The 16,746-nt window shown below is 40.3% G+C and overlaps 2 protein-coding genes across 2 annotated transcripts; one reads left to right on the top strand and one right to left on the bottom strand.

The window, feature by feature from the left end:
* The first annotated feature begins 6,923 nt into the window (after nt 1–6,923).
* Nucleotides 6,924–8,141, top strand: LOC108820400 (S-locus-specific glycoprotein S13-like). Its single transcript, XM_056999967.1, has one exon. It carries the CDS (start codon nt 6,924–6,926, stop codon nt 8,139–8,141), a length of 1,218 nt encoding a protein of 405 aa, XP_056855947.1.
* A 6,793-nt stretch (nt 8,142–14,934) lies between these two features.
* Nucleotides 14,935–16,474, bottom strand: LOC130505370 (uncharacterized). Its single transcript, XM_056999968.1, has 2 exons — nt 15,521–16,474; nt 14,935–15,348 (listed from the first exon to the last, which is right to left on the bottom strand). The coding sequence occupies exons 1-2, from the start codon at nt 16,472–16,474 to the stop codon at nt 14,935–14,937; spliced, it is 1,368 nt and encodes a 455-aa protein (XP_056855948.1).
* Nucleotides 16,475–16,746: the final 272 nt, after the last annotated feature.

Below are 16,746 nucleotides of genomic sequence, written 5' to 3' on the forward strand. Positions count from 1 at the left end.
TTTCACCCTTCCCCCTCCCTCTTCTTCCCACCTCACCCAATCTGTTGCCCCTTCCCTTTCGCATCCCTCTTCACCTGTTAAACCCTTCTCTGTGATCACAAACCCGAACCCTTTTTCCCCTCTTCTTTTTGAACTTGAATCCTCTAACTCCTCTTCTGCTCCGAGTTCTCCCACTGCCCATGGGAAGACTCAACCCCTTCTTTAATCATGTCTACAAAAACCTTTTTTTGGAACGTCCGTGGATTTAATGATCCGGACAAGCATAGACCCTTTGCTCAGTGGCTCTCAGCTAACCAACCTATAGTTGGTGCTATTTTGGAAAGCCATATTAAAGAACCGAACCTGAACCCTATATTGCAGCGTGTTTGTCAAGGCTGGAACTTTTTTGCAAACCATGATACTGATCAAGATGGCAGAGTTATTTTGCTGTGGAAATTCCCTGCTTCTCTTCAGATTATTCACCAATCTGCCCAGTCCATCACTTGTTGTGTCTCAGTCCCAGGAACCTCAGACTTCTACTTCACTGCTGTCTACGCCTTTAATGGTAGAGAGGGAAGAAAGCCGTTATGGGAGGATCTTAGAGAAGTACAGACAACTCACTTTTTGGAAACAAAGAGCTGGATTGTTGGTGGTGATTTGAATCAAATAATGCACTTCTCTGAGCACTCTTCCCCTACAGTGGATCACATTACTTCGGACATGATCGAGCTTAGCGATACCTTCCTGAGCTTGGGTTTGCACGACCTCAGGTTCCAAGGAAGCAGTCATACCTGGACAAACAAAAGCCCGTCAACCCCTGTCACTAAAAAACTCGATAGAGCCCTGGTGAATGAAGTATGGCTTGACTGTTTCCCAAACAGCAGTGCAACCTTCTTACCTTTTGAGTTCTCTGATCATACCCCATGCCTACTAGACCTAGCCACCCCTCTTCCTTTTACCGGTACTAGACCCTTTAAATTCCTAAACTTCCTCACAAACCACCCTCTTTTCCTGGATTCGGTTGAGACAGCTTGGATTCTTTGTGGAAGCAGAGCTTCAAACCTCCAAGAGTTAGCATTCAAACAAAAACAAATAAAGAGAGCTTTAAAAACACTAAACAAGGAGAGATTTTCAGATATTGAAAAGAGAGTGAGAGTTACTAATGATTTGCTTAAAGTGTTGTAGGTTAAGGCGCTAGAAAACCCGTCAGCAGAAAACTTTGAGGCGGAGAGGTCACTTCACCATAAGTGGACTTTTCTCAGAGGCATTGAAGAAGCCTTCTTCAAACAAAAATCTCGCATTAACTGGCTGCAGATCGGTGATCAAAACACGTTATTCTTCATGAAAGTAGCAGTTGCCAGATACTTTTACAATGCCATCCGATCGCTTCTTCTGCCAAATGGAGACCTTATTACTAACCCAGAACAGATGTGCCAAATTGCTATGAACCACTTCATGAGCATTTTACGCCATCGGTTTTGCCACAGCTCTCCTCTTCTCTACTATGGTTTCATCAGCTATTGCCGTTCAGATGCTCTCAGTCTCAACAGGATGCCATGGCTGCCCATCCTACTGCTCTAGAAATAACGACAACTCTACACAAGCTGAACCCCAACAAATCTCCTGGACCTGATGGGTTCACTTCGGCCTTCTATAAGTCTGCTTGGTCCATCGTGGGAGAAGAAACTCTTGATGCTATTAACCGGTTCTTTGTTTCAGGTTTTCTCCCATCCTCCGCCAACTCAACGATACTGACGTTAGTCCCTAAAAAGCCGGGAGCTTCTGCCATCACAGATTATAGGCCGATCTCATGCTGCAACACAACTTACAAGGCAATCTCCAAGATCCTAGTGAAGAAGCTAAAACTCATCCTCAACGAGGTGGATCTCCCGAATCAAACTGCCTTCGTCAAGGGCCGGCTACTCATCGAGAACACACTGCTGGCATCAGAGATTGTACAAGGGTATCATCGAGAAGGAGGTCCTATAAGAATCACAATCAAAGTTGATATAGCCAAAGCGTTCGATACTATCAGATGGGAATTCATATTCCAATGTATGCGTGGATTAGGCAATGTATGCGTGGATTAGGCTTACCTGAAATTTTGATTCGCTGGATTCAAGCTTGCATTTGTACTACATCTTTCTATGTCGGGTTCAACGGCTCTATCCATGGCTTCTTCAAAGGAAAAAGAGGACTCTGCCAGGGCGATCCCCTATCCCCGTACTAGTTTGTGTTGGCTATGAATTGTCTATCTCTCTCACTCAACAAGGCAGCTCAAATGGGTCATCTCAAATACCATCCTAAGTGTGCTAAAACTGGTCTCACCCACTTGTGCTTTGCAGATGATCTACTAATTTTTTGTGATGGTTCTTTGGAATCTGTTAACTGCATTCTTGAGATCTTGCAGGACTTTGAGAACAGATCGGGGCTCGGCATTAGTCTCCAAAAAACATCACTCTTCTCGGCGGGATTAAAACCACACGAAACTGAGAGAATCATCCAGGCGACTGGCCTTTCTTCTGGAACTCTACCTGTGAGATACTTGGGGGTGCCTCTCTGCACCAAAAAACTATCATTGCTCAACCGTGCTCCACTGTTACAAGCGATAAAGGATAAATTCATGTCGTGGACAGTGCGTTACCTCTCTTTTGCAGGACGGCTACAACTAATCTCCACTGTGATCTCGGGGATGATTAACTTCTGGACTTCGGCATATATCCTGCCAAAAGCGTGCCTGGCGGAGATTGACTCCCTCTGCGCTAAGTTTCTCTGGAAAGGAAAAATGGATGGTAGTGGGGCATCGAAAGTGGCTTGGGAAAAGGTATCAACTCCTAAAAGAGAAGGAGGACTGGGACTGAAGAACTGGGTTGTTTGGAATCAGGCCTGTGCCATGAAGCTCATCTGGTTTCTATTCTTCAAACAAGATTCCATTTGGGCTTCCTGGTATATTGCTGAGGTCCTTGATGGAGACATCAACAACTTCTGGATCATCAACACAAAACAGAAACACTCATGGTTAGCTAATCAATTACTACTGCTCCGTGAAAAAATGTATGGGTGGATCAAACTACGGGTGGAGAACGGTGAAACATGCTATTATTAGTCATCTAACTGGTCCCCATTCGGGAGCATAACAACTTACCTTCAAGGAGAAGGCTCTCGCCGTTTCGGAATCCCACCAAAGGCTACACTAGCGGAACTGTGGGAGCTTGGAACTTGGAGCTTGCCCCCTGCACGGTCAGAGAAACAGGTCAATATCCAAACACCACTCTCTACTATAACGCTGATCACTAACTCGAGAGATGAATATGAGTGGATTCAAAATGGTCAGAACTCGCTCAAGTACTCTACTAGAAGCACTTACGACTTGCTCAGGACTGCTCAACCATCTGTATCTTGGTTCAAGGAGGTCTGGTTCTCTGCAGCGATTCCAAAGCATCGCTTCCTCACCTGGCTCTTTGCGTTAAACAGATGTCCTACTAAGGACAGGATGGCATCATGGGGATTGAATGTGGACCAGACATGCATCTTGTGTAACACGGCCCAGGAATCTAGAAACCATATGTTCTTCTCTTGCTGCTACTCATGGGACATTTGGAGTACTCTGACTCGGCGAAGCCCCTTCTCCAATCCACCATCGGACTCGGATGACACTCTACAAATGTTGCGATCAAGATCTTTGACCAGAGAATGGCGCCTCCTACTTCTTCTTGCTTGGCAGGCCACTATATACTAATCCTGGTCTGAACGGAATGCGCGTATTCATCGATCAACCTATCGCTTTCCAGGGTCCTTGACTAAGGAGATTGACGGGGTCATCCGTCGCAAAATAGCAGCAATACGCCTGAAGGATCCTGGCTACGCTTCATCTCTTCTTCTGGCATGGATGAACTGATGGTTGATTATTCTCGGAGTGCCATCGATCACACCGCCTTACTGCATGTCTACGCTGATTCACTGCTTTGAACCTGTAATTGGGAAGATTACGGTTTAGAGGGTTAATTGGGCCTTAGTGGGGTTCATAATTGGTTCTTTCAAAAGGCTTTTGGCCAACTAAGCAATTGCTTGTAAACATTTTGGGTCTCATGCTTTCAATAGAATATAATTTAGCAAAAAAAAAAGATTTTTTGTTTTGAAACAACCTTTAGATGTGATTACACATTTTAAAGATCAGAGAGTCTGAGCTATCAATGAAAAATCAGCTACATCAGAGCTCCGATTAAAACAATGGCGATGAGATGATTAAAAAATGAAAAAAAAAATCCAAATCTCGAATCTAAACGAAGATCGCATAGAGAGTGTGTACCTGTAGTTAGGGTTTCGATCGAGAGAGACTGAGAGCAGACGTGACAGGTGGAGTCCGAATTCTGGATCAGACACATTGTGTTAGGGACTGCGCTCGAGCATCCCGTTCCGAGGAATATCAGAGCCAATCCGTCTCGATCGGAGCCGTTCTCAGTCGGGATCGAACCGTCTTCCATCATCGGAGATTATATGTATTGTTTCTGTACGAATCTGGAATATTCTGGCGGAGGAGAAGATCCTCGAGTCGACGTCGACGGTAAAAACGTTGATGCCAGCTCACTAAGGACTAAGTCCTTAGAGCATCTGCATTGGAGGTTCACCAAAGGGGATCGCGCCTTTTTCGAAAAAAAAATGTTAAAATAATCAAAAGCGAAGACCTCGGCTCGTCCCGCCCCTTTCACGTGAACCGGTTCATCAACTGTTGCGCGGTCCCCGCGATATGTGGTGGCCCGCGATTGATCCCTTTTTTTCAAAAAGCAAATAGAAAAAGTTAAAAAAAATAATAATAAAAAATTCCCTTCCACAACCTCGTGACCGCATCGCCGATGCGTCGGGACTTCTTAACAAAGTCCTTAGTAATAATGGGTCCAAAATTAAATCAAAATTAGCTTAAAAGCTAAAGACATGTTAACTAAGAACTTTTCTTAAGCGTCCTTAAGGACACGCGTCTCTTTCTCCTTTCTTTCTTCTGTTTCTCTCTCCTTCTCGCTCACAATCATCGCACAAACTGAGACGAATTCATCTTTGTGAATCGAAATCGAAAGGCCCTGAGTCCCTGACTTTGTTTCCCTGGGTTCTCGATCTCTCTCTCGCTCTCGGTAAAGCCGTCGGAGATATCGGCTTTTCAAAGGATCTGCCAAAGAAGGACAAGGTTCCACCGCCGTCATCTAAGCCAGCGAAATCCGGAGGCGGGAAGCAGAAGAAGAAGGTTTCTGTGAACTGTGATCATTGCTATTGATATTGGTATCATTGTCGTTGATTTGTATTGGATTTGTCACTTTTTGTTGTTGAATGTTGTAGAAAAAAAAAATAGAAGTGGAGCAAGGGAAAGCAAAAGGAGAAGGTGAACAACATGGTGTTGTTTGATCAGGCTACTTACGACAAGCTTCTCACCGAAGCTCCCAAGTTCAAGCTCATCACCCCTTCCATCAACAGGAGAGGGTATGTTTTTTTACTTACTTGTCTCTCTAGTTTATGTCTGAAAATCAAGAGTATATAGTTAGTAATATGATGTCGTTCATGAGATATGATTTTGTTCAGATACTGTTTGTTCACCTTGAACTAAATGATGAAGACTTGGAAAGCTTGTATAAACTCTTGGTTACTTAAAAAAAGATGGGTCTATGATTAAGCAGAAGACAAGTGCTTCGTCTCTTGTTTTTGATCCAACTCGTGTCACTCAAATCTCTTGGACTCCTAGGTTTGTTTGTTTTTTAATAAAAATGTGAACTTTAACGGTAAAGTTTGTGATTTTATGTTTTTTTCTTTTCTACAGAGTATTTCTACAGGGAGTTTTTGTCTGAAGTTTATGTGTGTTTGCTTGTGTAAAAGCTTTGATGGCTCATGGTCTCGGTTTCTATGTTGTAGTGAGCAGAGTACATGACGAGTTATTACTTGGTTTTGATGGTTCATGGTCTCGGTTTGTCTATGTTGTAGTGAGTTGTTAACATTGTGTTTTTTTGTATAAAGAGTGTGATTGCTTGTGTAAAAGCTTTTGTATTTGGACTAGAAACCTGTTCTACGTTGTTGTAATTGGTATGTGATATTTGCTATTGCATCGTTGTCGAGCTGCTTGATCGTATGTTTTGCTAGCTCTAAAGAGTAATTTCTGTGAGAATTTAACCTAAGGACTAATAATAAGTTCCACCAATAATCACTATTTTCATTAAAAGTCCTTAGCAATGTCCTAATCTAGAAATAACAATAAAAAACTCTAAGGATCACCAAATATGTCCCATTGAATGTAGAAATAACAATAAAAAATTCTAAGGACCACCAAATATGTCCTATTGATAATGATGATCTTCCTCTTAACTAAGGATTCATCTTTAGCCTATCCCCATTTTATATTAATATTTTATTCCCAAAAGCTAAGGATTGGGTTAACAACCCTCGTTACACCTGCTCTTAGTTTGTACAACGATTATATTGCAAGACTTAAATATTACAAACTGACTTGCGAACATTTGATAAAACATAATAATATAGAAACAGTACATTTGCAGTCTGCTATTTTTTTTTAATGTTAATAAACACGTTAAGGACCAACAACTTTGCTAATATACACGAGACCAATTTTTTTTTTTTTGGGTGAACATGTTAAATACACGAGACCAACTTTGACCATTGTAGGGTACCAAAGTCAAGCAACACACTCAGTGCTTGCAGAACCTTGTTGAATAATGAATCGTAGACATTATAAGTTAGGGGAAAATTCTGAAAAAAAACCTCGTTTAGGTAGAAAGATTAGACAAGACATTATATGTTTAGGCTTCGTATTCAAGAGGTACCGGTTTCATGTTTTTGTTTTTGAAAATAACAAGATGATGATGAACCAAGTTTACAAAAAAAAAAGATGATGATGAACCATTGAACATGAGAAAAGTCGCAAACAAGAAAGAAAAATTCAAGTGAAAATGAGTGGCAAAATTACAATCTTCGTCCTATTACTTTTTCTTCCTATTTCTTCTACTTCTTCGTCTGACGACGTTCTGTTACTCTCGAAAAATGAGACCCTTGCATCTCCTGGAGATGTCTTCGAGCTCGGTTTCTTCAATCCTGGTAAAGTTTCCAACTGGTATCTCGGTATCTGGCTCAAGCAAGACCCCGACAGAACCGCTTTATGGGTCGCCAACAGAGATCATCCTCTCCTCGGATCCCACGGAACACTCAGATTCTTCAACAGTAACCTCATCCTCTTTGATCGAAATAACAATCATGTCTGGTCAACAAGTATAGACGGGACTGTGAGGCGTGATGTTGTGGTAAAGCTTCTCAAGAACGGTAATTTGGTGGTGAAGGAGGCCGCAAGCGACACGAATCAATTCTTATGGCAGAGTTTCGATTTTCCTACTGATTCTATATTCTCCGGAATGAAGATGCGTACTGGAACTGGCAATAAACTTAAATCATGGATTAATCCTAATGATCCGTCCACCGGTGTTCACTTTTTGGGAGTTACAGAGGAAATATCGGGCTTTTGGTTTTATGAAGAGCAAGAATATGGGACAGAGATTAACCTTGTTGATTTATGGAATGGATACAGCTTCGGAGATATGCCACCGATTTTTCAAGTAGAAGGTGACACGAGTTCACAACAGCAATCACTTGTAATGACAACCAACCATGGAAAATTCTCTAGGTTGAGGTTAGGGCCCGAAGGAATCTATGAAGTATACACGTGGTTCTCTAAACATCGAGAATGGAACTTATCATGGTCAGTTAATGATTCGTGCTTCTTGATTAGCTCATGTAAATCGTACAGCTTCTGCTCCGCATACACAACGCCCAGATGCAATTGTATCGAAGGATTTAGTCAGAAGTTGGATATTACGTGGACCGGATGTACGAGAGTGACTAATATGAGTTGCAGTCAAGATCGGTTTACTACGCTTCATAACATGAAACTGCCGAATGTTAGAGATGTTCAGGTGAGTTGGAGTAGTGACTTGCAGAACTGTGAGGAGAATTGCCTTGCAAATTGCCATTGCACGGCATGGTTTGTGGAAAGCGAAGAAGAACGGCACGGGAAGTGTGTGACATGGTATGGAGAGCTCGAAGGTATGCGAAACTATACCTTCGGCGGTCATGACCTGCATGTCAGAATTGCTCCTACGGATCACGGAGTCGGTTAGTCTCTTGAAACTTCAAGGAAATGGTTATTTGGTTATATGAAACGTATAAGACAAAGCCAGTTGACCAAGTAGGAAAAAAATATAAGACAAAACTACGTCATCTATCTATTATATTAAAAGAGAAGTGTGATTTTTTTTAAATGGACCTTCCTTAGAGAATCATATTTCATTTAGTTCTAATTAACATTATGGTATTATTAAAATATCACATTTTAAATAATTGACATATGTAACAACTTTCCCTATAAAATTGTCTTATTTTCTAATTATTTGTTGACAAAATAATCTAACAAAATCTTATCAAGTTTTTAAATACTTTTTATAAAATTAAGCATTGATTAATTTCGTGATTAATAATCTAATATTATTATAAATTAATGTTAGTTAAGATTTTATTGTAAAAAAAATTTGTATACTATTTTCTTAAAATTTTTAATTATAGTCTATCTTATCTATAATTAATATCTATTATATTAAAATAGAAGTCACAACATCTATTCATGTGTGATATTTTTTTTAATGGACCATCACTAGAAAGTTATGTTTTATTTATTTCCTAATAATATTTTGGTATCATTAATTAATCTCCTTATATATTATCGACTATAATATGTTGTTAAAATAATATTATCCACTATAATAACTACTTCCCTATAAAAACGGACAGAATAAAAAAACAACAAAAACGGACAGAAGCCTTTAATGTCTACTTTTAAATATCTTGACCGTGTATTTCAATTATTCGAAAACAAATGTATACAAAACATAAATAGAAGATGCACATTGAAAATAAAATAAAAATAAAAATATCACACACTATTCGTGCATTTCAATCTTCTATTTCTTTGTTTATGTCAAATGTATAGTAAAATATCTTAGTTGTTAATATTATTAATATATTTAGTTAATATATATAATTAGATAATCACTTTGTTTTTATTGGTTCAGTTCGATTTAAAAACATACCAAACCAAACTATTTGGGCTGATAAAAACTTTAACCAAATGGTTTGGCCATATATTTTTGTTTGGTTTGGGTTGGTTTAAATTTGGTTGGATCAGTTCGGTTTGGTTTGTTTTGGTTTTTTGGCCCACTCTATTATTGGTCTATTTATAAAGTGTATATTGTTTTAATAGATAAGATTTATATATTGCATGTGAACTATAAAAACTTTTGTGTTTGAAAATGTTATAATAAACAGTTAGTAACATGATAAATATTACAATTAATTATGTAAAAAAATAATTATGTATGTTAAATTAAAATAATCACCCGCACGGTTGTGCGGATCAAAATCTAGTTTAAATATTTGAAGTCAAGCCTTTTTTTTTCCTCGGCCCCATAGTACAACTACGAGCCACAAGGCTGGCAAAAAAAAAAGAAAAAACAAAAGAGTCGATAAATGTAAAACGTAAAAAAGTTATACTTAACAATAATCTTCTCTCTATTAAAATAGAGTCATCCTATTTCATTAAATACATTAAAACTAATTAAACATATATCTACACTATTAATAACATGTGAATATCAATTAAATAAAATCTATACTATTAAATCAGAATTTCTCAGAGAAAATTAGAACGTTTAATTTCAATATAAATATTATGTATTTAAATTAAATAACTGAATATTTTCTATATTTATGGTAACTAATCTTTCCATATTTTGTGAATGATAATAGTTCTAATTTATATGAAATTTATATTTTCCATTAATTTTAAACATTTAATACTTGAACCATTGGTTATATTAATATAAGTTTTATCTTCTATTTTTAAAACTTAAATGTAATTATTTTCTAAATTGATATTACACAAATTTCCTAAATATATGTGTTTACAAAACTATAGTTTTACATAAATCTTAATTAAAATTTCTAATTATTTTAAAATAATATTTAAAAAATTTAAGATAAAGTTGACTTTTGAAACCAACCTATAATAATGAGTTGATATTTCTACGATTACTGTTTTCCGGGTTAATTCATCGAATACAGTGAAACCTCTATAAATTAATAATGTTGGGACTACACCAAAACTAAATTTTTTTATTAATTTATAGAGATTATTAATTTATCGAAATATTAATTGAATCAAAACTTAATTTAGGACTATGAAATTCTATTAATTTATAGAGATATTATTTATAGATTATTAATTTATAGAGGTTATACTGTATACAAAATATTTATCAAGTAGAAACATGTTGAACATATAATTTTTTTTTATCTCTGTTATGAACTAACAACCAAATTAATTATTTTTCAACAAAATTAATTCTGTGTTTTGAAAGCACAGATTAAAATCTGGTATATATATTACACTACTAACAACATCATTCATCTGTTCTGGTTTAATTATTTTGTTAACCGTAAAACCATAATTAAGACAGAATATCACTTATAATAACTGGTTCAGTACGTAGTATTTATTTTAGGGTAACTCATAAAACGTTACACATGGGCGGACCCGAGGCAGAGTTGGGTGTGGCACGTGCCACATGTTAAAATTATATACTCCCTCCGTCCCACTTTAAGTGGAGTTTTTTTTTTTTAACTCAAAGGTTTGTGATAAAACAGCAGTTTGAAAACTGCAACATAACAAAAAATGCTAACAAAACAAAAACCATTTATGACAACTTAGGCCTATACCAGTTCACCCTAAGGGAAGGGTTTAAGAACTGATGATAGTAGCCTCGGTCTGGATGAGATTGTGTAGCCAAGCAGGGCCTCCCATTGCAAGATAAGATTGTAGTCGTCCATCTCTTAGCACACTTTTGGCTATCTTTGTCGCTACCGGTGTTCGATTCAGCAGATTCCACTTCAAACAACAGAGTTCTGAAACCTGTACAGACTTCAGCAACCTGTCCAAGAAGATATCTGTATCGTGGCCATCTCAATGGAGATTTTATTGCGTCAACCAAACCTGTAGAATCTGTCCCAATGCTAACATCTTCTACTCTGAGGTCTGTCAAACTCCGAAGAACCCACAGCAGACATGTCAACTCCGCCGCTAGCTTGTCTAGCGAAGGGAGCAGAGCGTCTCTTGCGTGCATTCCAACTACTCCCTGTGATCTCTCGTGATCCAAGCACCACCCGAGAGGTATTTATTGGATCTCCAACTCAAGTGAAAGTTACATTTCACTATTCCTTGTATTGGAGGTGACCATCTCTTCGATACTCCAAGATAGTTTCCCCCCGTCTCATATCTAATCTCCTTCTTGTTTAACTCATGCCACAGAGTTGTATCTTCAAGCGCTCTTTGTACCAACAGAGAAGAAGATTCTTGCACTTCTGCATATAGGAGACTATTTCTATTCTTCCATATCGTCCATAACATCCATGGTATCGCTCTCTTCTTGTTTATATCTAATGCGCCCTCCGTCATTAGTCTTATGCTTTCCTGTACAAGCTCTGTTAGTGTGTCATGTTGGAAAGCTCCGGTCAGTACGTCACTGAACTCCTCCCATAGCTCTTTGGCCTTCGAACAGTGGAACAGAACATGCGCAATAGTTTCTGTTCCTTGATTACAAAGCTTGTAACGCAGCTCTACTGGCATGCCGTGCGCCGTAAGTCGCTCTGCTACCGCCAGAGCTCCCGACGTCGCTCTCCACAAAAAGGTACGGATCTTTGGTATGGTGGGTATCTTCCATATCTTCTTCTTTAACTCCAAGGTGTTTGCATCTAGATCCCCAACATCACCTGTGTTCTCTGCTAATTTCGTTGAGAGCCAACTCCCACTTTTAACTGTATATTCTCCAGCTTTAGTGTAAGCCCAGATCTCCCTATCCATGACGTTACCAATGAGTATCTGTTGGATCCTTTGAACCTCATTCGACGGAAATAGTTCTTGAAGCATATCCATTTTCCACTTCCCATCCTCTCCTATCAGCTCAGAGACTCTCAGATTGACATCATACGTCATTTGCTTATTCACTGGTCTCCTAGGGACATCATCTAGAATCCATTTATCAGCCCAAACATAAGTATATTTCCCATCTCCTATGGACTTCATGAGTCCCTTTTGCAAGAGTTCTCTGCCAAACAAGATGCTACGCCAAGCATACGATGGGCGATATCCCTTACCACACTCAAGGAAGCTAGAAGATGAGAAGTAGCGACCCTTGTAGACTCTCGCCAGTAAGCTCTGAGGTTCATTGAAGATTCTCCATGCTTGCTTTGCAAGCAAAGCTTGGTTGAAAGCCTCAATGTCCCTAAAACCCAAACCTCCCTTGTCTTTTGGCACACATATCTTCTTCCAAGAAATCCAATGAATTTTCTTTTTCTCTCCATCTTCATCCCACCAAAAGCTAGCCATCGCGCTCATTATCTTTTGACAGTGATGCTTAGTAAGTCTGAAACAAGACATAGCATACACTGGGAGAGCCATGGCAATCGACTTAAGCAGTACTTCCTTGCCGCCATGTGATAGTTTCTTTGCAAACCAGCCGCTTAATCTCTTATTGAGCTTCTCCCCTATGAAAGCGAGTAACTTCTGTTTCGAGCCCGAGAAGCACTCTGGTAGTCCCAGATACTTGCCATCACCTCCCTCATTCTCAATCTTCAATATCTCAGCCAACAGTCTTCGCGTAACAGGGTCAATGTCAGCACCAAAAGTAACAGCAGACTTCTGGAAATTTATAACCTGTCCCGATGCTTCTTCATATAACTTCAGGCATTTTAAGAACTCAGTACACTCACGAAGATTGGCTTTACAGAGGAACAAGCTGTCATCCGCAAAGAGTAAGTGCTGTATTGACGGACAGTGTTTTGTCAACTTCATGCCTGTTATTGCTCCACTCTGTTCTGCTCGATCCATCACATGTACTAGTGCTTCAGCACATAGAATAAAGAGGAAAGGTGACAGTGGGTCTCCCTGTCTGATGCCTCTCTCTGGTTTGATATGTCCAAAAGACTCCCCATTCACTAACACCGTGTAGGATACCGATCGTATGCAGTTCATCACCCACGTAATCCACTTGCTATCAAATCCCAGCTTCTTCAAAAGAGTATCGATGAAGTCCCACTCCACTCTGTCATAAGCTTTGGACATATCTGTCTTAATAGCTATGAAATCTCCTCGACAGTTGGGGTTTGTCTTGAGTCCATGAATCATTTCATGCGCTATAAGAAGATTGTCAGATATTAGCCTTCCTGCCACAAAGGCTCCTTGAGTCGGAGATACAATCTGAGGGAGTATGACTTTAAGCCTATTGCTCAAGACATTGGATATGATCTTATATACCACAGAGCATAGACTAATCGGTCTCAGGTCCTTCATTTGTTTTGCATTTGATACCTTCGGTATCAGACATAGCTGCGTGTGATTCCAGTCCGTTGGCATCACTCCCGTGTGGAAAAACCTTTTTACTTCCCTTGTCACCTGATTTCCCGTGACATTCCAGTACTGTTGAAAGAAGTGCCCTGTCATGCCATCTATCCCGGAGCGCTATCACTTTTGATAGCCTTAACAGCCCTTCTGATCTCCACGTCTGAGATCTGTTTTGTCAGAGATGTGTTCATTCTGTCTGTGACTCTCCGTTGCATCCCTTCCAACAAAACATCAGCATTGCGTGACCCGGAAGAGCGGAACAAGTCATCAAAGTATCTGACTGCAATCTCTCCTTTCTTCTCCTCCTCATAATGTTCAGTGCCCGAATCATCCAGCAATGATTGGACTCTGTTTTTAGCTCTTCGCGTTTCCACCCATCCGTGGAAGATCTTGGTGTTTTTGTCCCCTAATTGCAGCCATGAGTTTTTGCTTTTCTGTTTCCAGAAAGCTTCTTCTTCTTTATATGCTTTCTCTATCTCTAACCTCAACAATGATAGATGCTGTAGATTAGGGAATTGTTTCTTCTCCTCTTCTTCCAAGCTCTGGCGCAGCTTCTTAATTCGCTCACTGGAGTTCACGTTTTGCTGATTTCTTCCAAGAAGACAGCTCTCTACGGCAAGATTTAATCCTATCAACAACCGAGCCTGTGCTCTTGCCATCCACAGCATTCCATCCTCTACGTATTATCTCCATCACTTTCGGCTTTGTGCACCATCTCTTATCAAAGGTGAAACGCCCCTTCTTCTTTGATCTTGTTGCCACTAACCTCATGAACACCGGTTTGTGATCCGATCCTGTCCGTTCCAAATACTCGATGTGTGTGCTTGGGAATAGTCTGAACCATTCAGCACTGCCAAAGGCTCTATCTAGGCGACACTGCACCATACTTTCTCCTTAATCCCATTATTGTTAATCTCTCGTACACCCACCCAAGAGAAACATCTCCAGAACTAGGAGGTTCCTGCAGCTTGCAATCTCTCTTCATCGCTCTGAAGTCAAAGAAGGAACTTTCTTCTCTCGCAGGACCTCCCAACTTTTCCCATTGTTCATAAGCTCATTAAAATCTCCTATTAGAAACCATCCACCATCTCTGCAGAGCGCGATATCTCTCAACTGCTCCCATACCTCAGTTCTTTTATGTCTCACCGGATCTCCATATATAAAAGACATATGGAACCGCAATGTTCCAATTGTCACTCGAGTATCAATGATCCTTGCAGACGAGGCCAGCACCTCAACTTCATAAGTACTTCTCCAAAACAGCGCCAAACCACCACCAAGTCCCACTGGGTCTAAAAAGCAGTGGTCATAACCCAACGAACTCTGAAACTTCCTCACATAGTCACTAGAGTTTTTAGTCTCTAGGAGAAACAAAAAATCCGGGAGATGTAGACGAACCATCTCCTCAAGGCGTCGAACTGTCGAGTTGCTTCTCAATCCTCGACAGTTCCAACTGAGCATCGTCATTGAGGACTGGATGGTTTCTGGTGAACCATCAAACCTTCATACTGTTTCGATACTTTAGAGGTAACTTCTCCTTCGTCCGTAGCCTTGCGCTTGAGAGGGCCCTCATCACTGCTCCTTACTTCCCTCTCTCCTTTAGACCCGACGTCTCTTCTCTTATTCTGGTTCCTACGAACCCATGAAGCACTGCTTCTCTTCGAACCACGGCTTCTGTTATCTCTCTCCGCTGGTAGAGATTGGTGACTACCCATAACAAAACCTCCTGCTCTTTGACCATGAGAGCGGTCTTCCTCAATTTGTTGTCCTCTATCCACTCCGGCAATCTTCTTCTGAGGCGAAATACGAAGCTTCTTTCCCAAGTTTTTAGCATGCTCTGTTACATAATCCACGACCTCCAAAGCTTCTTGTGGATTCTTGTAGTTTCCGCATGTTTTTCTGTTAATGGGAACTGCCGATGTGGGCCGCGAGCTGATGACTCCATGATATCTAGTGCCACTTCCCCTTCTACTCCTCTGAAGTCAAAGACTCTTCCCTTCTCCTTGCTTCTCTCCAGGGAGATCACTGGCGCTGATTCCAACCTCAGACAAGCTCTCTGTGCCAGAGGATCTCTTGACAGTTCATCAAGGGTTTTTTCATGCGTGCTTCCCTGATCCTTCTTTCCTCAGGATCTACACAATTCATGTAGATTCTCATCTCTTCAAAGACTTCAGGAGCTACCATCGTACTGTGAGGTTCAAAGCCTGGAGGTATCGATGGAGCAAGTAACGGCATCAGTGTTTCAGCTAGATTACTGTGGTGCTGACGTCCTTCCACGCTTTGGTTCTGTCCTGACCCTTGACCTCTATCAATCTCCTTGCCCTTCTTCTTCGCAGCCTGTATCACTGGGCATCTCAGTTTCTCGTGAGAGAGGCGGTAGCAGTGAAAGCACTTCTTTCTAACTCTCTCATACTCCACATCAATATACTCCACTCGTCCTCCGGGCAAGGTAAGTGATTTCTTGTCCCTAAGAGGTTGGTTAAGATCCACTATAACCTGGACTCTCACATAGTCGTTAAGCATGGGTTTGTCTGGATCATATTCCAGAACTTTCACGTGTCCAATCTCATCTGCAATCAAGTCTATCGTCTTCAATGTTAGGTAGTTCACCGGGATGTTCCTCAGACGTATCCACACCTCCGCTTTCTGAAGGAAATTCCTCGGTGGGTACTCCACCCATCTCTCCAAGGCTAGGCCCCAGTCATCAAAAGTCCAAAATCCCTGCTTAAGGACAGTTTGGATGTCTGTCTCTAGATCGAAAACAAACTGGAAGCGTTCTCTCGAGAGTGCAATCCCTCTTGCTCGTTCATAAACTTTCCAGATCTTTGGCATCGTTCTCAGCATTCTGGCCATGTTCTGACACTCTGGGTTTAAGAGTCTGCCCATCAAGCTTCGTCCTCCTCTGTCCAGAGCACAAAAAGTCTCGTCCTCTTCTGGTATCACTATCGTCTTATCTTCCTCCAGCGTCATACCTTGCAATCCTTCAAGCAACCTTGCATCCATCACTAGCAGGAATATGAGTTCTCGGTTTCTAACTTTCTTCTGATTATAGAAAAAGGCTAGAAGGAGAGGCGGCTGAGTTAAAAACCCTAGAAAAATACTTTTTCCTTCGAAGATTTAAGGAAAAACGCAATATTCTGAGAAGTTCTTTGATGATTTTCCAAATATTTTGGAAATTTCCTGATTTAATCCATTTGCAGCAAGGATATTCCCCTTCTGAATGTTTACTCCCCTCCTATTGGCTAAAATCAAATCGCCTTGAGAGGGAGAAAAAA

The sequence above is a fragment of the Raphanus sativus genome, unplaced genomic scaffold, assembly GCF_000801105.2.
Source record: "Raphanus sativus cultivar WK10039 unplaced genomic scaffold, ASM80110v3 Scaffold2216, whole genome shotgun sequence".
Lineage (NCBI taxonomy): Eukaryota > Viridiplantae > Streptophyta > Magnoliopsida > Brassicales > Brassicaceae > Raphanus > Raphanus sativus.

Bases quoted from the DNA above. Each gene is read 5' to 3' on its own strand.
- LOC130505370 (XM_056999968.1), bottom strand. From the start codon at position 16,474: ATGGATGCAAGGTTGCTTGAAGGATTGCAAGGTATGACGCTGGAGGAA. The intron at 15,349-15,520 runs GTCTGAGGTTGG...GGAAACTACAAG, and splicing joins TCCTCTGGCACAGAGAGCTT to AATCCACAAGAAGCTTTGGA.
- LOC108820400 (XM_056999967.1), top strand. From the start codon at position 6,924: ATGAGTGGCAAAATTACAATCTTCGTCCTATTACTTTTTCTTCCTATT.